The following is a 25,220-nucleotide window of genomic DNA, read 5'->3' as shown; positions in this document are numbered from 1 at the left end:
CTTTCATAAGATATGCTGCAGAGTGACATTTACTGAAAGCAAACCACCCTTAGCAGGTTCATTCACTCAGAGAATCTTTTCAGGAAGGATGCTTTCTCGCCTTTTGCCAGCTCAGCCATTTCAGGAATGTCCAACAGGAACCAACGAGCCAGGATCCCCCTCACCTCTCCTCCACTGGCCCCCGGCCCACAAAGACCTGTGCAGGTCCCTGTCCATCCACCCGGCCTTCCATCCTCTCATACGTCATCCATCCATCCATCCACCTGTCAGGCTGTGGCAGGACCCAGCGCGGCAAACAGACGTGAGCCGCCGTCAGGTTGAGTCTTCTCTTACGAGGGCCCCTCTCGGAGCTGTCCAAGAGCCCCGTAGGAGCCTGGAGTGCTGCGCCAGCTCAATCTTAGTAGTGGACAAAGTGAAGAGAGTGGGAGCCGTCCCATCAGTCTCCATTATGGGACAGCGTTGTTGCTCCACTGTCGTGTTCCTGTGGTACTCCAAGGGAGCTGCTGTCTCATACATCATCAGGGAACAAAGGGACTGGCCGAGGGGGGGCTGGGGAGAGGAGGTGGGAGGAGGTGTGTTCTTCCTGCCCCTAAGACAGAGGGGACACACACACTCCAACCCCCTCCTCAAGTTCCAGAATCATCAACCCTCAACTGGGGGGGAGTCCTGCTCAACTTGAGGTTTGTTTTAAGATTATCCTCAAGATAAGAGATCTTCTCTGACACAGGAAGATATGTCACATAATAGCCTGCATGTCAAAACAAACCAGCTCATAGAGTCCTAGTGAGTACCCCAAAGTTTTATTTCAGAAATGGTACGGGCCCCCAGCATATAGAAACTGCCGGTTGCTAACTTGCATATGTTGGGCAATTTGCACAATTACTATAAGTTTCATTAATGTGCAATTAATAGCATACAGACAATAGTTTTAAAATAGTTTGTCCGATTTGAACAATTTTGGAGTGGTTTTGGAGGTTATTGAGGCTGTTGAATCTATTTCAGGATCTAACATTTCAGTTTTACCAGAAAGTGGCCATATTTGTACTCCTGTTGACCTGATTTTGATGACTTTTGGGTCAATTTGAAAGTTTTAGAGGACTCCAAACTTTCATTTTCTTTCCTAAAATGTTTAGAATTTGCTTCAACATACTCAATATTCCTCAAAAACCACACCGAAAATGTCCAAATCTGCCAAGCAACTTTTTGGGGTATTGTGTGCATATGCTTATTAATGCAACTTTTGCCAATTGTGCAAAATGCCCAACATAAAGGTAGCACGGGCAGTTAATATGTGCTCGGGACCCATACCATACATTTCTGCCCGGTTAGCTCAGTCGGTAGCGCATGAGATTCTTAATCTCAGGGTCGTGGGTTCGAGCCCCACATTGGGCTTTCTAATTTTCCCTGGGCGCTGCACAATAGCTGCCCACTGCTCCTAGTACTAGGATGGGTTAAATGCAGAGGACCAATTTCACTGTGTGTGCTCTGCTGTGTGCATGTATGTGACTAATAAAGAGGGTTTCATCCTCCGATTCTATCTAATGTTAAACTTTGGGGTCCTCCACATTTCCGGGTTCACACTGCTGGTAAGTAGTAAGTAAGTACAGGATTACTCTCAGGTATCTCTTCATGGGACATCTTTGGCCAGACACAACTCTGTACAGGATGTCCAGGGAACATCGAACTTATGTACTGTAAATAAATTGTTTGCTTCCAATGCCCTACACCCGCCAATTTGAACAAAGTGGGTTTTGACCTGTGCTGTAGAACTGTGAGTCATCTATAGTGCATGGCACACAAACACAAAGGTTGGCCAAAACACCATATCGAACAGATTGTGTTAACTGCTGGAGGATTAAGATCAAGGATGAGCACTATAGAATAGATAGAATCGGAGGACGAAACCCTCTTTATGTCACATACATGCACACAGCAGAGCACACACAGTGAAATGTGTCCTCTGCATTTAACCCATCCTAGTACTAGGAGCAGTGGGCAGCTATTGTGCAGCGCCCGGGGACATACTATCTGTATGTACTGTGTATTCAGAACTCAGGATGGATTATTTACTGGTTTGTTATGTAATTAATGTGTACAGCATTTTCAGGAAAACCCAGAATTAGCAGGTCTGTGATTGGGAAGTCTCTGGCTGCTGAATGTGACGTGCAGAACAGAATTAGCATTGCAATGGGCCGCTCTGCTGTCACTACAGTAGCTTTAATCAGCCCTCCCCCAATCATCACTGACAGTAAAAAAAATCAGAGTACGTCCAAACCTGTCGGCTAAATTTGGCTTCCCATCATTGATTGTTTTTCTCTCTTATAAATTCAGCTTTTACAAAACAGTCTCAAGAGAGGATAGATCTGGCAACCCTGGCAGAATATTCCGGTGTGCACGAAGAAATTAAAGAAGAACATTGTTCTGGAGTTTATGACCATTCATTTTAATAACCATATACACAATGTATATAGTATATTATATATAACACAATACCGTCACTGCAGTTAGAAATGTTGGTTATTATCTTGGCTTATTTACTTTTTTGCTTAGAAGATGGAAACTGATCTCATGTCAGTCTGTTAATCTGCCTCAATCTACAGATCAGTGACTTCTCCCCACACTGATCAGCAGTACAGGGCAGATGCATAAAACATTCACAACATAAATATACATTAACCTTATAAACAAGGACATTGTTTAAATGCAGCATATGATGGTTAAAGAGAGAAGGAAGAGACTGGACACAGCTTTGACCAGCTTTGTTAGCCAATCAAAAGAGAACGGGAATGGAGAACAAACAGCAGGCAGGTTGAGTGAACAAAACAAGCTTTGATTAACATTAAGCTGGATCAAAAAACTGTTTTACAACAAAACTCAGGGAGCAGGCTAAGGCAAAATCTAAATTGCCCGAGAGTAGAAGCTCTTCCTGAGTCTTCAGTGCCGGCCTGGTGTATTTGGTACCTTTTCCCAAAACAGAGCAGGGAGAAAAGGTTTTTCCTGGTTTGGATCCTCCCTCGCCCTGTTCATGTAAATATCTTTAGGCAGGGTAGAGATCTGCTAAGTGTATTATCAGTTGAACAAATCACTTTTTGCGCAACCTTGAGGTTGTGTTGGGTGCTGTTTCTTTTCTGTTAGCAGCCTCAAGACTGATCATTCTAGTAACGCTGCAAAGTCCTTCCAATAAGTTAAATGTGCGCTAAGTCAGTGCTTATTGCAGGGATAGCCAACAAAAGTTCCATTGACTTTCATCTTCTTGACTTTCACCATCTTATATTAGATAAGTGTGTGAACTCCCACCTTACTTAACCCTTTTCATTGTCTACACTGTGTAATGAAGCAAAACAATCTAGAATTTGTTTAAATCACTGGAGCAATCATTTATTAAAGGGATGTGTGTGTGTCAGTAATAACTAATAGTCAAAAAGCAACGTTGAAAGTGTGAGAGAAAGAGACTGACTGAAGTTTCCAGCACATCTGAAGGACTTGTCTCCAAAGATAAGGCCCTGGAGTATCCAAAAAGTCACTCCAGTACAACACAACACTGCAGGCTAACAGCACACTCCACTACAGGACCCAGTGGAGTCCGAGCGTTTACACAGAGGTAATAGCTTCTATCAAGGCAGCAACATCAGTGACAAATGGGCTGGTTCCGCCCCATTGTTTTACACTTTACCCATGCTCCTCTGAGCCCTGATTGATAGAGATGTAGTTGATTTTACCAGGATGTGGAGATTGTTTTTCACAAGCCAGTGTTTCCCAGGAGTGTGTATCCCAACCCCAACCACTCAATCATTAAACAGGACAAATAGGAACAACTAGCCAGTTACCCATCAAGCCATCAGAAGCAGCCCTTTTCAGCGTCAGCCTGATTTGTGCAAGCAAGGACTCGTCTACTACTTTCCTATCAAATGTTGCATTTATTTTATTACTGGATTTCAGAATATTTGCGATTTCTATAGCCATTCAAAGAGCCACCTATATTAAAACTTAATAAGTTGTGAAAAACAAACAATTCAACATACAATAAGTATAATTTGACAATCAATTAACTTGAACAAATGTCTATGTGTGTGTGTGTGTGTGTGTGTGTGTGTGTGTGTGTGTGTGTGTGTGTGTGTGTGTGTGTGTGTGTGTGTGTGTGTGTGTGTGTGTGTGTGTGCACATGTACCAACTTGGTACAGTAACACACACTGCATGATAAGACCAAATCAAACAACAATGTTTTTTCTCAAAGTAATTTATACCAACTTTTTAAGGAGTCCATCCAGCGCAGAACATAAAATAACAATATTTTGAATAATTGTTTTAGCCTTTTGACATTTTGTTCAAGTTTAATGTCACATATTAACATATAGTGCTGTATGGAGTGAAAATCAGATGCTATAGCTGTCGCTAATACATCGTTGGTTACTACATTGAGAAGAATGCTCTCTTTTTTTCATTAACCACAGTTCACATATACACACCTTGAAGCTGCACAGTAGATCAACAGCTGATCTGTTGGGGTTCAGTGCCTTGCTCCAACCTCAGTAGTGACAATCACAGGTAAGTTATCCTGCCTGTACCTGCCAATTCTTTAAGAGTGTAAATTGTAGCTTTGATGGGAAAAGATGGAAAATGAAATACCAGTGGTTCTCAAACATCCTTTTCTTGCTCCTATTAGGAAACTGAGCAGAGTGTTTGCGTCTCTTATAAAGAGTGAAAATAAGCTAAAACTCTTTGTACTTGAATGATGATTTTGCTTGATGAGCGTTACCTGTTTCCTCTTCCCAGTTTGAATCTGTTCATCTTGATGTAAATGTGGCTTGATAAATATTGTTCTCATGAGTCTTGATTCATGCTATCATCACAGCACTCATCACAGAGTCAAGATACACCTGTGGGTTAAAAACATCTGCTGCAAATAAATGGTTTTCAGTTTCAATCCTAACTGGGGGAGAAACAAGCTTTTACAATTTCACAATCAAGGCTGGGATTAAAGAAGTCTACAAACCTGAAGGTCAGTGGTTTCGACCCCTAGCTCTTGCAGTCTAAAGTTGAAGAGTGCTTGGGGTCTCCATCAGGGTGTGAGTGTGCATGTGAAGCAGCTTGTTTGGTAGCCTGGGTCACCAGTGTATGAATGAATGAATGCTGGCTTATGTTTTCACTAAAAATAGGAAAGGTTTATATAAATGAGGAACATTTACAACAAGACTATGTGGGATAAGAAAGGGACCCTACAAATACTTATTAACATAGAAATATACAGTAAATTATATATTAGTACAAATGCAAAATGTATGTGCATCAAGCGGACAACAATAACACCTTTTTTTATAATATGCACACAACAAACAATTTGCATTTCTTGATTCTGATGTGGTTGTGTAGGCTCAGTTCACCGTCAGACCTTCAGAATCCCCAGAAAACCTCTGAAGAAAGCAGCTTTTTGATGGAAAGAACAAACATTAGCATTGCATCGTCCACTGCCGCTTCCACTCAAGTTATGCAGACATTTTTTCCTGCGAGCTAATGAATTTTCATCTTTGGCCCAGTTTGTTAGCATTCTTTGACGGACAACAGACTTGGCTTCATTCTCAATGATGGCCTGATTCAATGAGGCCATGGGGGGCAACAAATAAAAGACTCCTCATGTTCTCCACCGTGGAACACATTGCGAAATAATGATGACAGAGAACAGGCGGCGCATTGACTGGACACAAAGACCACGTTGACTGGAAACACTAAGTGATCCATAAGCAGCTGTTATCATTGTCTCATTGTCTCAATATGCTGATTCCAGAGGACAGAGGAATGTGTGTGTGAATATATACTGTATACGGTATGTGTGTGTATGTGTGTCTATGCAAAAGCTTGTACATTTACACCTGTATTTGTGCATAGTTAAGTGATTATGCACATATAGTATGTACCTGTGTGCATGTCTGTAATCTTATAAACATTGGTAGTGTGACCTCCAATTGTGCATTAAACTTGTTTGTGTGTGTACTTTTTGATATTGCTATGCAAATTGCGGACAAGCAGAGAATGCCTTGTTCCATTCAGAGTTCCTTGGCTGCAGCGTCGTGAAGCTTGCTTGACTTCTCTGCAATGTCAGTCATGCACATTTTAAGCAGCCCGGGAATAATGTTGGCTTTATGTTCGAGGAGCAACAGAACATGCAAATATGATCGCAAACAATCAGGGGTCTTTACAACATTGTCCTCAGTGAATGCATAATTCAAACAATATTATTTTATGCAACATAACCTCAGGATGGTGTGATGCCCTTTCAGGATATTCAGGAGCAGAAAAAGTGAATGCATATTTATGGAAAGACTGATTCAGAAATTCTTCCCACAGAAGGGAAATATACAGCCCCGGAAAAAAAAAATAAGAGACCACTTCAGCATTATCATTTTCTCTTGTTTTATTATTTATAGACATGTTTTTGGGGTTAAATGATTTCTTAATTTTTTTGTATTGTATTCTATAAACTACTGACAATTTTTCTCTGTGTTGGAATTCAACAGACACTGGAATGGCGGCCATACATATAGAGATAAATATTTAAGAACAATTTGGAGTGGTCTCTTAATTTTTCCCCCGCGCTGTATAGTGTTACTGCAAAGTGGATAGTGCAGTTAAAAAGGCCAAATAAGATGCGTAGAATAGCACCCACTGCAGCCTTTAGACTGCCGTTTGGTTAGACTACATTTGCTTGCATGACAGTTTCCTCAAAAGTTGAACTGAACCTATAATCCTTTTTAAGGCTCAGTGATCATATCTTTGTCCATTGGACTTACTCAGTACCGTGTTGCTGGTGCCCAGTGGGTCACTACTTGATTCACCCCTTGAAAAGGGATCCCATTTACAATTGGCAACATGTGATTGCTTTAGCCAGACTTCAAGTCAGGAGGAGAGGGAGTGATACTATAACAATACATTGACCTCCACTTGCTTCCTCATAATGTAATGTTATCCATGGACAAAGACAAAGTCATAGTGCTCTCATAGTGCCTGTCATCATTTCCAACCATTTAAATTAGCTTCCTTTGTAGTTCAACAAACGCACACAATATTAACTCTACCACATTATAAATATGGTCCAGGTGTCATCATGATACTTCAGTATAAAGCTCAGGCAGAACTATTTTTAAAAACTTTTTAACTACAGTTTTTGCACATCAAATGCCCAGTTTTTATTCTTTATCATGTGTATTATCATACGGAAGGAGACTTAAAGTGACACTGTTTCGGGGTGTGATTGTGTAACCCTAAACCCAGCTCAGGTATTACTTGGAATAAGTCCCAAAAGCTACACCTAACGAGGTTCAGCTCAGTCAATGAGCTGATTGCTGCAATGTTTCTTTGGCTAAAACTCCAGTCAGCGAAGAGCACAATAAAGAATTGAAGAAATTAGTTATTTCTTCAATTCTTTATTGTGCTCTTTCTGGACTACTTTATTTCTGTTTGACCCTCTGCGACCCTCAAACGGATTGAATTAGTGTACCACGTTCCTTATCTAATGACGAGCGGTCTCTAAGCAACAGAGTATCATCTCCTAGAGCAATGACAATATTCATGTGTCAACCACTCAGAAGTGTGTGTGTGTGTGTGAGAGAGAGAGAGAGAGAGAGAGAGAGAGAGAGAGAGAGAGAGAGAGAGAGAGAGAGAGAGAGAGAAAGAGAGAACCCATAATGAACTGGCCTCATTATTTCTCAAGAGGATATTACTTGCTTTGTGTCTCCCTCATTCGCCATGCAGAATGCATCATACATAATGCAACACACACATACGTGCAGTTACTCAAACAATAAACACACACATGTAAAGAGGTACTGAAACCTAAACACAACTGTGCCAATTGCGCCGCATGTGCAAAGCTAACAGACACAGGCACAGATGCATTCAGTGAAGGACAGTTGCTCAGACAGTGTAGCTGGGTTAACCAAAGTCACTTTGTTCGGCTCTAAACAGAGATGACAGGCAAAGTACACAATGATCCCATAGGTCATTAAACTATCTGTATTTGTGTATATGTATAGGAAAATATGAATACGAATGTTTTACTTATCTGATTTTAATATCATACAGTTGTTTTTCTGTAGGTGTCTTATCTGCAGTCATGCTTTTATGTTTTGTGTAGCCAATGATAAGTCGGCCTCCCCTAACAGGGATCTTGCCTTCCTACATTTCACAAATAAAAAAGCCCTAGAGATATTATCACGGTTTTGAGGGAACTCAAAAGTCACTTAGCATTTTGATAAAACTAAGAATTATGTTGACTCCATTCTTGCAAGTCCCTGTATCCACAGAGTGTACACTTCTAGTAGATTTACATCACTCACATGCCTAAAAAAGTGAGAGCTGGTCAAATTTGGACATTCCCTAGCCATTGGGCCAGTGAATACAGGAGCAGGTGGGTGAAGTTACACAGGTACCCAGCACATGACATTTTGTTTGAATTGTATTAGAAAAAGGTCAAGGAAAATTATGGAGCACATATTTTAAAATGTATTTTATGTTTTTTACATTTTTTACATTTTTTTACAAAGTAATAGTTTAGTAATGTATTCATTAAATGGAATGTTTTATTTAGGTTGACATCGGCCACAGTATGTGGTAGGGGCATCTACGAGTGCAAGTTAGTCGCATCTGTGGACTCAAATCCTGATTCTGATCAACAGAAGTCCCTGGTTATAATTCTAAGAACTTGTAAGGTGAGAAGGCTGCAGTAGCAGCGATAGAGGATGTGATGTTAAACAGGAGGGCTTCCCGGAGTTCATTGGCCTGTTCGCTCTTTCCCTTTGCAACTCTTTTCGATTTCCGGATTTCTGGGTAATGTAGTTCTGCTGAAATTCAGGCTTCAAGGTCTACATAGTTTGGAGTCTGTTGGTATTGGCCCTATATCCAACAAAGGGACACGTATTTCTGATAAATATGATCTGATCATGCAGCAATTAACTTGTCATGTTACGTGAATAAATTGACTTAAACATTTACTGATAAAACTCCATATCCCACAATGCTACTAGTTTAGTGTCCAGACTCCTGAACGCGGACGAGGAGGCGAGTGGGTGGAAAATGACTGGAGGGAGCTGTTATCCGCGGCTAAAATTAGACATTAGCACCATGAAACGCGTTTTATTTTTTATTTAAGTCGTCGTTTGTCTTTTTCGAACGTTGACCTCTTAAATCTGGAGAAACTTTGCTGACATTAGACCATTTGAAAGGCATTTTAACACTGTTTTCTTTGCGTCGGGACCCTGCTCACAGATAACCGTTAGTTATTTTCCGCAGCCAGGATGCCGCGGGACAACAAAACTCCTCTCATCCAGAAAATAGCAAAGCAAGCACACACCACCTTCGAAGGCTGGAAGCCTACCGCCAGCGGGGATAACAAACTATTCGCGGAGCAACAAGAGAACTTGTGTCTTTAGTGACCGCGGTCAGGGCGGCTGACCTGAAAATTGATCCCCGGAAAAGCAACTCGAGCACCGTGGCAGCGGAGCTCCAGAGCCCCCCGGTCACCTACATGCATATCTGCGAGACGGAGGTGTTCAGCATGGGGGTGTTCCTGCTGAGGAGCGGAGCCTCCATCCCGCTGCACGACCACCCGGGCATGAACGGGATGCTGAAGGTTAATACACCTACAGTCTGTGGCCTTCAGCCCGCCTCTGTGGTGCCTCTCTATGTCACTGTGCTGAAGCTAGCTACAGACAGCTAGCTCAAACAAGCTGATGTCCAGAGGTGGAAGAAGTACTCTGATTCTTTACTTGAGTAAAAGTACTAATACCACACAAGAAAAAAAATCAATATAAGTAAAAGTACTGCATCAAGAATGTACTTGAAATGTATAATAATCAAGTTTTCCCTAAGTATTGAGAGTTAAAATCTAAATGTATAAAGTTACTAGTATACATCTGTAAAGTGAATGTCGTGGAGTAAATACTACAACATTGACTTGCAAAATGTAGGAGAGTACAATTATAAAGTAATATACAATGAAAGTACAAGTACCTCAATTGTGTACTTAAGTACAGAGCTACTAATGTTGTTAGTAACTTTCCACCATTGCTTGTGTCCCACAGTAATGGAGAGGTAACTTGTGCTGGGTTTGTGATTCAATTTACAAAGTAAATGTCATGAAGTTCTTAAATAATTTAGTTCCAATTCTAATTCACCACTGGTTATCGAACCCTACATGCGTGATAGGTCTAAAGTTGTCACCTTTGTCAAAACCGAAGTGGAGAAACTAGAGCTTATATTACATTTTGTTTGTGGTTACTTTTCTATCCCAGAGAGCATGACATATTATAATAATATTACTATTAACACACTTTTAATTTAATTTCTTATACCTTTCAAACAGTGTTACGAAGAGAATAATATCAACTTAAAAACAGCGACTGAACATATGTTGGGGTTCCCCATGTCCTAACCTTTCTTGTAACCACCAACATCATGGGCCCCTGAACATAGAACTGGCTACCCGCTGGTGTTTTTTTCTTGTGATTTGATATTCTTTTTTAAATTTATTCATTCCACAAACTTGTTTATAATCATACAGGATACATTTTACCCAAAGTCATGTCAGTGTTGCAAAAGATAAACTATGCATTATTCAGTTCCAGACACCGGTGATTAAGTGTTTTGTAGCTACATTGTGATCTGTAAGTTGTAATGCACATGTTTAAATGATAAACTGATGCATAAAATTGTTAAATTGGCACTTATTTTTCTTTAAAAATGTCAGGTTGTTCATAATATTTTGTACAAAGATAGCTCATTAAATGGGAACCTTTTCAGAGTGAACTTTTTTGCACTACAACAGGGTAACTGTTATGTATTGGTTATCATATGATTTTATGATTTTTGACCCTGATTCAGAGAGATATATTTGAAATCAAGGGACATCCTTTTATGCATGCTAAAGAGAATACCATCGTCGGTCCTTAATATGAGAATGGAAGGTGTTCTACGTCCAGTGAGAGGAGCACAGCAAGACCTTACATTACATAACAGTGTTTTAAACAACCACTTACAAGTACAAGCCATGGTAACCTTTTCCTGTTTCATGTTCAGGTCCTGTATGGGAAGGTGAGCGTCCGCTGTTTCGACAAGCTGGAGAACAACCTGAGCGACGGCAGCGCCCCGCCTCAGCTGGAGCCTCCGTTGGCGATGTACCAGACGTCCTCCCTGCGGCGCTCCGTGCTCCGCTCAGTCGTAGAGCTCTCAGAAACCAGCGGTCCATGCCTGCTCACTCCTCTGCGGGATAACCTCCACCAGATCGACACGGTGGAGGGGCCTGCTGCTTTTCTGGATATCCTGGCCCCTCCCTACAATCCTGACGACGGGCGGGACTGTCACTACTACAAAGTCCTGCAAACTGTGTCTCAGGGGGGGACGGAGGGGAAGAGCAACGAGGAGCAGCAGGGAAAGGAGAAGGAAGAGGAGACATGGCTGCTAGAGATACCTCAGCCAGATGACTTCTGGTGTGGGGGGGAAGCGTACCCAGGCCCTGCAGTCTCTTTCTGATCCGAGGAACTGCAGAGATACAATAGTGATGTTCATCTGTCTACAAGGAGACGTAGTTTCCCACACATAAGGGTTATCACCTGGAACTCAAAGGGATTGTGTGCCTTGCTCCGGGGGGCTAGAGGCTCATAGAAACAGGAGTGAACTGCACACATAAAGACCTCGACCCGCCTTACACAAGTCATTCTCGGAACCAAGAACTGAGTTGGAGTTTGCATTCCTAATATGGTATTTTTCTGCAGACGATTATGTTGCCTTGTACACACATGAATGTAATCAGCCAAACGTTCTGTGAATGATGGGATGTCTTTAGGATCTCTGTGTTTGTGAGGCTTGGAAAGCCCTTCACATTTAATTTTTTTCACTCTTCCACATCGTGACGTGTCTCAATGCCAAAGCCTGCGACACAACTGCCTTATTTGTGAATATCAATGTGTACTTTAGAGCTTCATTTCAATGGTAGACACTCGTTTCTTCTTCCACAATGCACTCACTTCATATTTACTTTAGTTCTATCTTATGTGTTTAACTTATTCCATTCCTACACAGGCCTGATGAGCTGATGGGTAATAAACTGCTGTTCAGCTACGTATTCTGTGATGTGTTCTTCTGTCATTTCACCTACTGTAACTTAATCCACAGTGATATGGCCTCTGTGATGCATCATATTTAAGACCGGTTAAAGTCTTAAAACCCAGTCCAAATGAATAGCCTATGAAAATAAATTATATTTTAAAACGGTAGCTGTTTTAGACCATTTCCCTATATATCAAACAAACACGTGTACACTTTCTTCCCAAACTTTCACATGTAGCTTGATAAACACTATATCATTCCAATGTGTATGTTACATTAGCTTATATCTGTGCAGACAGCGACTCCTCTGGCCTGGTTCAGACACCAGGTCTACGAGCCACTTCGAAATGATGCTGTTACTCTGATGTTGAATGTATGTGCAACAATAAAACACATGGTAATAATCATGGGACATCACCTTTTTAGTCCTGTAGTGTTGTCCATTGTAGTCAGCAGACCAATCCTTGTGAAATTTATAATTCTAGAGTTTCAAGGTTTTATTGGTCATATTCACAGCATATACCACGTATATGTTGGCAATGAAAATCTCATCTCCCATGCTCTCCCAACAACTCAACATACATGGTGCAAATAAGATAAATAAAATAGTGCAAAAAGAGAGAAGAATATTTACAATAACAACAATAAAGATTTGAGGAAGTGAAATATATACATATGTGGAATACATTGAGAGTATTTAAATACTTTACACTGTTGAATGAGGAGGTATGGACTGATGCATATATTATGTATAACAGATGTATATGGCAGATGTGTATAATATATAGATATGTGTACTATAAACAGATATGTATGGCAGATGTGTATAATATATATATATATATATATATATGTATGTGTGTACTATGAACAGATGTGAGTAGACATTCACAGAGCTCAGGAGTTCAGCAGTCTTATAGCCTGTGGTATAAAACTGTCTCTGAGTCTGGTGGTCTTGGTCCGGATGCTGTGGTACTGTCTGCCAGACGGCAGCAGACAGAACAGATTGTTGCTGGGGTGATGGGGGTCCTTTATTATCCTACCGGCCTTCTTCCTACACCGCTGGGTGTAGAGGTCCTCCATGGATGGCAGCTCTGTCCTGGTGATGTGCTGAGCAGTTTTCACCACCCTCTGTAGAGTCTTACGGTTGAGGGCAGTGCAACTGCCAGACCAGGCGGTGATGCAGCCAGTCAGGATACTCTCGATGGTGCACCTATAGAAGTTGCAGAGTATCCTGGAGTCCATGTTGAACTTCCGCAGCCTGCGGAGGAAGAAGAGCCGCTGTCGAGCTGTCTTGGATATGACCCTGGTGTGATGTGTCCATGTCAGGTCCTCACTGATGTTTACCCCGAGGAACCTGAAGCTGCTGACTCTCCACAGGAGTCCCGTTGATGGTGATGGGTGTGTGTGCCTCTCTCTGCCTCTTCCTGTAGTCCACAATCAGCTCCTTTGTTTTGCTGATGTTGAGATGGAGGTTGTTGTCCTGGCACCAAGATGTCAGGGCTCTGACCTCCTCTCTGTACGCCGTCTCGTCGCCGTCTGTGATCAGGCCGATGACGGTCGTGTCGTCAGCAAACTTGATGATGGTGGTGGAGCTGTGTGTGGCCACGCAGTTGTGCGTGAACAGGGAGTAGAGGAGAGGGCTGAGCACACAACCCTGACGGGCTCCGGTGTTGAGGGTCATGGTGGAGGATGTGATGTTCCCCATCTGCACTGCCTGGGATCTGCCCATCAGGAAGCTCATGATCCAGTCACAGAGGGCGCTGTTGAGCCCAAGGTCCCTGAGCTTAATGATGAGCTTGGAGGGCACAATGGTGTTGAATGCTGAACTGTAGTCAATGAACAGCATTCTCACATAAGTGTTCCTCCGGTCCAGGCAGTGTGGAGGGTGAGGGAGATGGCATCATCCGTGGACCTGTTTGCTCTGTAGGCAAACTGCAGGGGGTCCAGTGAGTCAGGGAGGGAGGAGGTGATAAAAGGTTTGACTAACCGCTCAAAGCACTTCATGATGATGGAGGTGAGTGCAACTGGGCGGTAGTCATCGAGGCAGATGGGTTTTGTCTTTTTGGGGACAGGGACAATGATGGACTCTTTAAAACATGTGGGGACTACAGACTGGAGCAGTGACCTATTGAAAATGTCTGTGAACACATCTGCCAGCTGAACTGCACACACCTTGAGAGCACGGCCAGGGATGCCATCAGGTCCAGGAGCCCTGTGTGTGTTGATCCTTTTCAGAGATCTACACACATCTGCACTGGTTAAAACCAGTGAGCAGGGATCCTGGGCCTTCTGTGCCTCCACAGCCGGGGGCCTCTCAAAGCGTGCATTAAATGTGTTCTTAAAAAGCTGTTTTTAGAATTGTAATAGCTGGAAAAAACTGCTGTAACTAATTATGTCAATGATGGCTCTAGCGTCACTGTCTTGGATCTAGCACAATCTAAGATGAATTAAATGCAGAGTGTATATTTCACTGCTGTGCTGGGTACATTTGTGACGGTTTTGTGAAGTTTTTTCCATATGAAGTCAACTAATTTTCATCAGCCAAACCTCTGAAGATAATGACCAACTTAACAACAGGCTCAGTCAGTCAGGTCCTCTCACACAACCACCTCAGACAGCACCACCTAACTGCTATTTCTACTGTTATCATATCACAACCTGTCATGTTGAGGCGTATAATCAGAAGATCTAACTGCAGACCTCACATCAGGACCCCTGTCTGTGAGCCAATAGGAAGACAGTACAGTTCAAAGCATCTAATAGCAGAACTCCACCCTCTTTCAATGTGTACCTGTTTAAAAGTCTTTGAGTCAATGAGCACAACATGTAACATGTTTTCATAATCCTGGAGTGGCATTAATGCTGTCAGCAGTGAGTTACAAAAGGTGTTTCCCCCTATCTGTTTTTTTTTTTCAAACTAAACTCTATTTAGCTTGAGTTTTTGGGACAGGTTTCATTCAAACATAAACATTTTTCATATGGATTATCTATGTAGTAACTATTAATTATTTAAATCTTTACAAAAAACATGATACACTATATAGACAAAAGTGTTGGGAAACCTACACATTACACCCAAATGCCAAGTTCTCTGGCATTAATATGAAGACGGTCCCCCCCCCCCCACTTTGCAGCTGCAACAGCTTCCACTCTTCGGGGGAATGCTTTCTACAAGATGTTGGAGTGTGTCTGTGGGAATGTCTGCCCATTCATCCAGAAGAGCATTTGTGAGGTCAGACACTGGTGTTGGACGAGAGGGCCTGGCTCTCCCTTCTAGTTCATCCCATAGGTGTTCAGTGGGGTTGAGGTCAGGGCTCTGTGCGGGCCAGTCCTGTTCTTCCTCACCAAACTCATCTGTCCTCGCCTTTATGGTCCTTGCTTTGAGCACTGGGGCACAGTCATGCTGGAACAGAAAAGGGCCTTCCCCAAACTGTTTCCAAAGTTGGGTGCATAGAATAATTCAGAATGACTTGGTGAGAGGAGGCATTAAGAATCCACTTCACTGGAACTAAGGGGCCAACCCCACAAAAACAACCCCCATATTTATTTATTTGTTTATTTGAAAAGGGACAGTGCACATTAATTAACATTCTCAATGTAAACATACACTAAAAACGTAAATGTGCCGGAGTTAGCCAAAGCTAATTTTCGTCCGTAGTCCCCCGGCAGGTCAACACATCATCAACTTACACATTACAAAAGAGTAAAGACAGAATAAATACAAATGGCCTAGAATGAATTAAGACAGCTATTAATGAGTGCAGTTTTGATTGTTTTTAATCCATCTCTTAAGTGTTGTTTTAAATAACTGATAGCTGGTGCTGTCTCTGATTTTGTGTGGAAGGCAGTTCCAATAATTTGAGGCCCGAACTGAGAAGACTGTTTGGCTAAATTTACTATGTCTGTACTGTACAACACAGTCTCCCCTGGTGGCTGCCCTAGTTGCCCTGCCACTGCTGCTCTTCTGTTGAACAAATTCATCCAGTGGAGGAGGTGCAAGCCCATGTAATATTTTAAAAATAAGACAGGCATCTAGATAATGTAAAAAACTGTCAAAGCTAAATAAATTATATTTTGTAATGATATGACAGTGGTGGTAACTGATAGATATAGATATAGATACAGAGTGTCCCAATATTTGTGTCTATATAGAGTATGTGTCTGTCCATCCTTGGAGAAAGAGTTTTTTCTAGCGCTGAAAGGGTCTACATCAAATTTCATTTTATTTGATGTGACAACATAACATTAACAAGGATTATTGGATGTTGTTGAATAAGACTCTTAGGACAAAAAGTCCAATAAAGAAAGTGAGGTATGGTCCTCTAAGGCAGTGAGAACATCTTTATTGTAACAAATATATAATGTAAGAAATAAGGCTCGTTTTTTTACATCATTGATGCATCCACAATATGCAATGTCCCCCTTTTATAACAATTTGGATCTAATCTATAGAAATGTAGCATTAAAATAAAAAATAATATGTTCACTTTAAACAATTGAATAAAGTACACATACAAGTCGATTGGTTCTCAAGAAGCTCAGCGCAAGTTCTTTCAGGAAGACTGGATGTACATTCACTCACCCCACAGCTGCATATAATCAGCTCTTCATGGGCATTCTCTTTAATCAATTACACTTCACCTCAATCTCTAGCAGCCAATGATCGTGCTGCAGTTAAGCTCTAAAATTGTTCTCCTCTCTCCTGCAGTCAGCTGAGAGTTCAGGTGTTCATGCTATTCCCAGGAGAGCTAATCCAAAGTCCTCATCAAACCCCTTCTGGAGGGGGGTTCCTATATGCTCAAGGCTGCGTTTCCCCCTTCAGATATACAATATCAGGATCAGGGTCTAATCGCCAAAGACTATAACATTTCTATCACCTGGTGTATGTATCAATAAATGTTCTTTAAACAAACATGAAGTCTCTCCTGATTGAATTGGTTCTCAATCTGTTTGGAGGGAAAGAAAGGAGTCACGGGAGGGGGGGTAGTTATAGTCTAGGTGGTGATGCAGATAGCGTGGAGGCGTTTAATTTTAACATTTAGAAGAAGAAAGTGGAACAAGTGCAAAGAAAATAGAGGCATGTCCTTAAAGCATTGCAAGAAGCAGGCTGAGAGGATCCAGCAGCAGGACACTGACCCCCAACACACACACACACACACACACACACACACACACACACACACACACACACACACACACACACACACACACACACACACACACACACACACACACAGACGGGGAGAGCTACGAGGAAAAGGCGAGGAATGAGGTCAACGTCCGGACACTACAGAGGATGTGTGGCAGGTCTTAAAATGTATGCAAAGTATGGGTTTTAAATGTAGCAAACGTATATCTGCTGTAAGACCTTTCAAAGTGATTAGTTTAAGTGGATGGTGTCTGTTTCCATCAGCAGCGTTGTGAAGCTTTATTGTGTTGCATAAACAAACTGTTTGTCTGCTGTTTACTTTTAATATCTCTCAGAATATATCATTCAAAACCAGTGGGGGAAAGTAACCGTTACACTATTTCTGCACTTAAGTACTATTTACTTAATGGCACATTTCAGAGGGAATTACTGTACTTTTTACTCCACGACATAGTAACTTTAATTAAGAAGATGAATATGACAAGCTCTTAATTGCAAATGCCTACACTTATGGACTCTAATTTTGCGTTTTCATGCAGGATTTTAACTTTTTATCAAATATTTGTGCATTGATATGTATTTTTACTGAAGTCAAGGATCTGTTTGCCACTACAGTCCTAATATTCATGTCTGCATGTTCACACATACACTTGTCACTTGGCTACCCTCCGACACAGTGACAGTCAGTCAGGTCAGTGGCGGCGGCAGCCCATATTAAATGCAATTATCCTCAATTTTCCGAGCAAAGTCTATCAGGCTGGTTTATCAGTGTGTGGAATACTTGTGGTGCAGCATGAACAAAAAAAGCCTTTATTGGTAGCGGCTGGTTCAGATTTCAGATGTGTGTCTTCTTCTCATGGTCGGATGCTTTGGTGTCACACTCACTAAAGACTGGTTGTATTTATTAGGAAATGTTCCATAATATAAAATTCAACAACATAATAAGACAGGAGAAGGTGTAGTACTTCACTCTGATTATCAGGAACATTTACACATCTCTTCCTATAGAGCTGTCGCTGGACTTTAAGTCAATTTGAAGTCATTTTATACACAGTTTTTATTTTGAAGTCATAAATTTTTAGATTATTTTCAGCCCTTGGTGTTTTTTTATCCATTGAATTTGATTTATTTTCCACATGTTATCTGTAGATTGTGGTAATTTGAAGTAAAAGTGTATTTATTGACTCATGAAGCGCTTTGGGCTACATTTATGAATGAAAGGTGATATACAAACAAAGTTGAATTAGCATTTAGAACCAGCATAAATCTATGAATAATTATTTTAGGACACACTATACACACACTGTAAAGTGTGAGCAGATCTGAGTGTTCTTTACCGACAACTACATCCTCCTGTGGACACCAAGAAGTGGAGGCTATTGGAATATAAAGAAACTCTTCATCACATTTCTGTACAATAACACACACTGAAACAGTCCCTATATTTGATTACAATTACATTATTTGGTAAGGCCTTATAAACCATGTATTTGATTTACTTCTGATGCTGTAAATGCTTAATAAAGAGGGTTAAATGGAAGTGTGAGCAGACGTTCAGTAAGGGGGTGGGGGGGTGGGGGGGGGGGTGTAGTAGAACAGTGAGGTCTTTGTGCAGCTCATGATGACTTTCTACAGTATCGGTCATTTGGACTTGCGGTCAAGTTGGCGTCAGAAGAATAAAGATGTTACAGATAACAGTAGGCTTCATGCTGCTTCTTAAAAGTGAAATGTGTTTTCCATCTTTCCAGAAGTCAAAGAAGAAGATTTATATCTCTTTAATCTGTATGTCCGGGGGGGGCGACCTATACCTCTATTAGAAAACTGCAACTTCCTATCTCCAGAGCTACTATACCCTCGACCCTTCTAAATATTGAATTCTCTTACAGTGTCATTGCTAGTAAAATACAGTCCAACAAGTAACCTAAACCATTAATAATTCACCAATAATCAAAACAAATGTGACTTTGTATTTAAAAGGTGTTAGATAAAGGAAAGTTTACCAACCTCACCACAGTTCAGTCACTCCTTTCATCCTGGATTCTGCTCATTTACACATTGAAATTACATTTTATTCCTTAAGAGAAGGAGCAAAAATACATGATTTATAGCAATAATATCAACAGTATCACAGATCAACACAATAAGAGTTTGGGAAAGTGGAATAAATGAACAGCAGAATGACCCATCAGAGATTTCATCATTAATATATTAATCAAATATTGTAACAATACACATAAATCATTGTTGAATAGAGACTTTAGTTTATTCCTTACAGATATCATTTTTCCATAAGGTTTTCTTTTTTTTCACATAATATGAATGGCTAAATTATATTGTGCACTGGTAAAATGTAGGATTTAGTCATGATTGACTCATAACTTGTTATGTAATGAACCTTTAAGGTAAGTTAAAGCTGTTTCACCACAAGTGAAAAGAACCACATCCCAGTGTCAGTGGAATGGAAACAGCTTTCAACAAATGATTCGGACAGAGGAAATACATGACAAACACAAAAGTAAAAAAGAAAACATTTACAAAATGCAGCTGGTACAATTTTAAAGGAGCTTATTTCTACTGAGTTCCAAATTAAAAAAAATTAAAAATAATGAATAAAGTATTGCACTCAATATTTTATTTAAGGGATTTGGGCTCATCCTAAAAGGGGAAAACATTTGACTATTTAAATTTTTATGGGGTTTTATAAACCAATATATTAGAAGTTCAGGTCAACAAACAGAAATAAAGAGTTAAGAAATAAATATAAAAGATGTTTAATTTTTCTCTGCCAACAATTAGTTGGAAGGCATTGAAACAACATTAGGACTTTTATACTGGAAAACATATTTTAAAAGAATATAGATAAACTGAATATTTTAAATGTGAAAAATTCGATTTTTGGACATGTTACCGCAGTGTTCCTAAAATCCTTGCTGCCTGTATGGACATATGGTGATATTGTAATCTTGTAACTTACACGTTTATTTCTCCTTTCTTCTAAACAGTATGTTCAATAACGAATCCCTTATATTGCTTTTCAGGGGTTCATCTCAATGATAGTTCAGCCACAGAGTTTCTAAAAACTATTTATGTCACCCTTCCTCTGACAAAAGTCAGAGCCCAGCGGTTTATAACAAAGCGGTAACCTAAATAAAAAGTGAGTGGGTGAACACTTTGAGTCAGAAATGCCAATAGTGACGCAGTGTGGGATTTACCCAAATGAAATTTCCAACATCAACAGCTTCAGTCTTTTTTATAATTACAGATAAAAGAAATGTATTGCAGATACGCTTGGGCTTGATGCACGGATCACGCCTGAGTTATGAGTAATAAAACAAACTGAGATGTGTTTATCATTCACATATATTTAATAAGTCTGAAAAGACACGTCACAAGAAAAAAGGGTCAAGTCGGTATGAGTTCAACATATTTACATTCCAACATTGTTTTACACGTGATCCACAACTGTTAGACGAGACGAAATGTGTACAAAAATATATTCTTCCAACTTTACATATTAAAGGACAAATATACATTGCATTAGAAGTGTCCTTGAATCAGTCAGTGTACAAAAAGACACACAGCAAGGCACTAAAGGGGAATTATAGTCATTAACAATCATGTTAGAATGAACACTTCAATTCAATAACTTAAACTGTTTTTTTCTTTAAAACATTATTGCAGTTATCTCACATTTATACGCGCAGCCTGTTGCGCGTCTATAGTTGGCTTTTGATTTGGCGAAATTAAAAAAACTCCCCTTTATATTACAACTGCCCTCATATATTCTTATGGATTAATGGCTATTTGTTTTATTTGCAGTAGACTGTACAGGCAAAGTGCATTCGTGTCAGTCTCCCAATCAGTTCTTGAGCAGGAATGGGTAGATGCGTAAAAGCGCACCACTGCACAGAAGGTCTTGTTTGTTCCCATCCTGCGCTTTATGCTGCTCTCTTTAGTTAACAACAGTCAAACACACCGAATCATTATTTTAAAAGTCCTTTTTCTTTAAGTGATTAGTGTGCGCAACGCTGCCATGGTTAAAACAACATTTTCTCGGGAAACTATGAACACATCCCGCCAGATGTGCTGATGGCACCTGACGGCCGCTCCACGCCGGAGCTGCTGGATGAAGAGGAGGACGAGGAGGACACAGTGGAGGACTTCCTCTCCTTCTGCCTCAGGTGGATCTTAGTGTGTCTCTTCCTCTCGTCACTCCTGGCAAACTTGCGCCCGCAGAATTCGCACGCGAACGGCTTTTCTCCCGTGTGCGTGCGGATGTGCGTGGTGAGGTGGTCGCTGCGGCTGAAGTTTCGCATACAGATGCGGCACTGGAACGGTTTGTGTCCGGTGTGGATCCGAATGTGTCTTGTCAGTTCATCAGAGCGGGAGAATCGCCGGTCGCAGCTTTCCGCCGGACACGGGTACGGCCGCTCGTGGATGGGCGTCTTGCTGGGTCTGTTCGGGTACTTTCTGGGCCGCACGATCGGCCTCAGGGGCAGGTTCTGGGGGCTGTAGGCAGAGGGTAGCCTCGGCGGTCCACCTTCGGGTCCACCACCACCTGGACCCCCCAGCGTAAAGTTCCTGATAGTGTTCAGAGGGGTCAGAGGTGGAGGGACACGGAAGGTGTCAAGTGGACATGAACCGAACGGTTTCCGATCTTGGATACCTGCAGGGTGCATGTCCCGCTGGCAAGCCGGCTGGAAGAAGCCCGAGTAGTCGGGGATAATGGGGAACAGCCCCGGCGCGTCGCTGCCGTGCTGCTTGGGCGAGGAGTAAGAGGGCGGCGGGTAAGAGGAGATTGGGCAGGTGGAGGTGGACAAAAATGCAGAGGGGTCTTGGTACATCTCTCCACAGCCAGAGGAGGAGTACGGAGGCGGAGGGGAGTACAGGTGGTGGTGATGGTGATCTATCTCTGCCTGGTTCTGAGCCGCCATGTTGCAACTCAAATTTCCGCTGGAGAAGTGATTTGGAGATCCAGAAGAAACCGGGGAGGAGGACGCTGAAGAGGAGGGAGGAGGAGGAGGTGGCGGCTGGGCCACGTTGAAGATGCCCGAGACGATGTTGATCACTCCCTCGGGGTTCCAGTTACCTGGATACTGGGAGTCGATGGAGAACTTTCCCATGTAGGTGAAAGTCTGGTTTCGGTGGGGCGCAGGCTGAGAGAAGCCGCTGGAGTATGAGAGGTCCAGAGAGCGCTTCTCCATGCTCAGATCGGCACTCATCAAGCCATCTGCGGACACAAATCATCAGGTATTTAGTGAGGCAACACAAACCTGATTAAGATGTTCACACTGGACAGGAAATTGAGCGATAGCCGCTGAATCTTTTTTACATTACGCACTAAATCCTGTCTTAAAACCTTAATATACCAAACATATTGGAGGGATATTCTTATATTAAATTCAATTGCAAAACTATTTTTCAATTGACTGCTTTCTAAAAAATAAAATGGTATGAGGAATAACTTTTATAATCAATGAAACACTGACATAGAGACACATTTTCCTTGATGAACATTTCTTCAATACGCTCCAAAGTGTGTGATCTTACCTGCCATGTTAATCTGGTCGTAATGGGCTCCTAAATCTCCGTTAGGGAAGATAGCCACAGAGGTCTGCAGGCTGGAGCTGATGTCATCCACCGGGTACACGCTCTCTGCTGCGGGGTGCAAGAACCCCCCGAGATTCACCGGCACCTTATCCAAAGTTTTAGCCGTCATTGTAACGATCTACACTGCCGCGTGTGCTCGCTCTCTCTTGTTTGTGTGTTGTTTTCCAAAAAAGGTTTTAACAAATCAGAGTGTGTAGCGCTGGGTCACCACTGCATGTCTCTGTCTGTCACCGGGTATGAGAGGATGAGCTCCGCGTGTCTGCGCCTCATGCGCTCTGGTGTGAATGTCAACACCACGTAAAGTAACTCTCTTTGGGAAGGGGTCCCTGGCACTAGTATGTTTATATGGGGAACCTTTTGAATGCGACTGCTACGTCATTACCCAAACAAGGAGTGGGAGGGGCGATGAGATAGGCGCTGCCGACGCGGATTGGCTGGAAGGCTCCGTGACGATTTCAAAGGGAATCACTTGTCAATGGAAGCACCCGCTGCTGCAGGAGAGATAAAACGGACTGTTTCCACTCGCTGATAAACTGAAACAAACTCTTATAAAACAACAACATAAACAAGTAAGCGAACAAATCTTTGTTTCTTAACATTTCTATAAAAAATAATATTTGTAATGCATTTCTTCTGATGTATTTTATATCGTTCTAAATAGAAAGAGGAATTCCGGTTTCTTAACCCATACAAGGTCTAATCCGGTAAGCAGGGGAACGTCCCCCATGCTCCATATTTGGTTTGATTCCGGAATATGATCATCGGAAAGTGACGAGTTCTACCGATCAGATCAGAGAGAAGCCTGGCACAACCACAAGCAAATGATCCGGTCAGAGACCTGCGCGAGGCTCACGGCTAGGAAACTTCTGTCAGGGTGATTTGACTATGCTCTAGGAAAGGAGATTTGGTTCACCGAGGGAGCTAAATATAGTCCCTTATAGATATTTACAGCCAGGGAAAGTAAACTTATTTTTGAAAAAGCGGAGGTGGTGGGCCATTTGAAATAAACAAAGCCGAATGAATGCTACAAATAACATTGGAGCATAAAAAAGGACATATTTAATTAATTGTATTATAAAAACAACTTTTATATCTACGAGAATTGGAAATTATGTATTACCCTCGTGGGATGTATGATTTTGTTATGGTTGCCCCACTTGCCCCAATTCTAAAATATATAAAAATAGAGAAAATTGAATTATACTCCAAAAAATAACAGCAAATATGTAAAATAGAACACAAAAATAAAACTAACATAAAATAGCACTGTTGATGATATGAAAAAAGTATATTTTTCTCTCTACATATTTCGACTCCATCAGTATTTTGATGCACATTTTTAAAGACGTGTTTATTAGTCCTGAGAGAGTTGTGTGCCCTCCTGTGGCCTCATGGGGAATTGTGCCCCCCCCCCCCCCCCCCCCCCCCCCCCCTAACTCTCTCTGTTGGATCTGGTAAAAGTCCCTCCGTGGGTGGAGACCGTTTACAGACAGACAACAGATAATACTGGGCAATTTGGTGGAATGTAGTTTCCATTTTGTGTGTTTGAGACACATTATGTTGTGATCTAAATATAGTTAGTACCGAGGTGAGGGTGTCAGACGTTTGTCTACACACTCACTGTTCATTGATGATGTCAAAGGAAACCTTTATTGAGCAAATGGATAAACAAAACTGTGTTTTTCAACACATAATATTATTACAAAGTTGCATTCTTGACATCAGGGGACAGATAGCTATAAAAACATCCATCACCAGTCCAGATCATAAATTGAGATTAAGTCATCCTCATCATTTATCCACCAGAGATTATGGTGAACTACTGAAATAAAGACATCTTCTGATTGCTTTATTGTTTTGGTATGATGGATAGACAAATGGACTGATGGATGGATAGTTTTTACTCTCAGACGGCACAATGAAAGCTAATTTCTGTTTTAGATGTCTGCTTTCTGTGCAGGACCTACACCTTCTAAAGCTCTTTCACTTTTTATAACAACTGTTTTACCACCACTTTTACCACCACTGCTCCTCCTGCTTGTGTTTCATACTTTGGTATATCATCAATCCTGCTTCACAAGTAGTTACGTGTCTTTCCATCCAACATAACGTGTGATTAATGAGACAAGTGTTTAAATAGCTTCAGAGTGTCTCATTCACACACACATCCTACACATTAATCAGCACGCTAGTCAATAAAGCCTGTCAATAACAGACCTATCATTAAAGCCATGTCCTGAGTGTGTGTGTGTGTGTGTGTGTGTGTGTGTGTGTGTGTGTGTGTGTGTGTGTGTGTGTGTGTGTGTGTGTGTGTGTGTGTGTGTGTGTGTGTGTGGATTGGAAGTGGGAAAGAAAGGAGTGG

At 41.5% G+C, this 25,220-nt stretch overlaps 2 protein-coding genes and 1 non-coding gene across 3 annotated transcripts; 2 read left to right on the top strand and 1 right to left on the bottom strand.

Annotated features, from left to right (window-relative positions):
• The first annotated feature begins 1,319 nt into the window (after positions 1 to 1,319).
• On the top strand, positions 1,320 to 1,392 carry trnak-cuu (transfer RNA lysine (anticodon CUU)). The gene has a single exon. It is a non-coding gene; the product is annotated as a tRNA-Lys (tRNA).
• Positions 1,393 to 9,043: 7,651 nt separating this feature from the next.
• Positions 9,044 to 12,513, top strand: adoa (2-aminoethanethiol (cysteamine) dioxygenase a). Its single transcript, XM_063892485.1, is given in 3 exon segments — positions 9,044 to 9,411; positions 9,414 to 9,622; positions 11,068 to 12,513. Coding segments are annotated over 3 exon segments (786 nt in total). The 5' UTR covers positions 9,044 to 9,287; the 3' UTR covers positions 11,521 to 12,513.
• Positions 12,514 to 20,594: 8,081 nt separating this feature from the next.
• On the bottom strand, positions 20,595 to 23,155 carry egr2b (early growth response 2b). Its single transcript, XM_063892604.1, has 2 exons — positions 22,799 to 23,155; positions 20,595 to 22,478 (listed from the first exon to the last, which is right to left on the bottom strand). Exons 1-2 carry the CDS (start codon positions 22,965 to 22,967, stop codon positions 21,310 to 21,312), a joined length of 1,338 nt encoding a protein of 445 aa, XP_063748674.1. The 5' UTR covers positions 22,968 to 23,155; the 3' UTR covers positions 20,595 to 21,309.
• Between the last annotated feature and the right edge of the window lie 2,065 nt (positions 23,156 to 25,220).

Source organism: Eleginops maclovinus, chromosome 10 (assembly GCF_036324505.1).
Source record: "Eleginops maclovinus isolate JMC-PN-2008 ecotype Puerto Natales chromosome 10, JC_Emac_rtc_rv5, whole genome shotgun sequence".
NCBI classification, from domain to species: Eukaryota; Metazoa; Chordata; class Actinopteri; order Perciformes; family Eleginopidae; genus Eleginops; species Eleginops maclovinus.
This window is presented reverse-complemented; position numbering and strand designations above follow the sequence as displayed.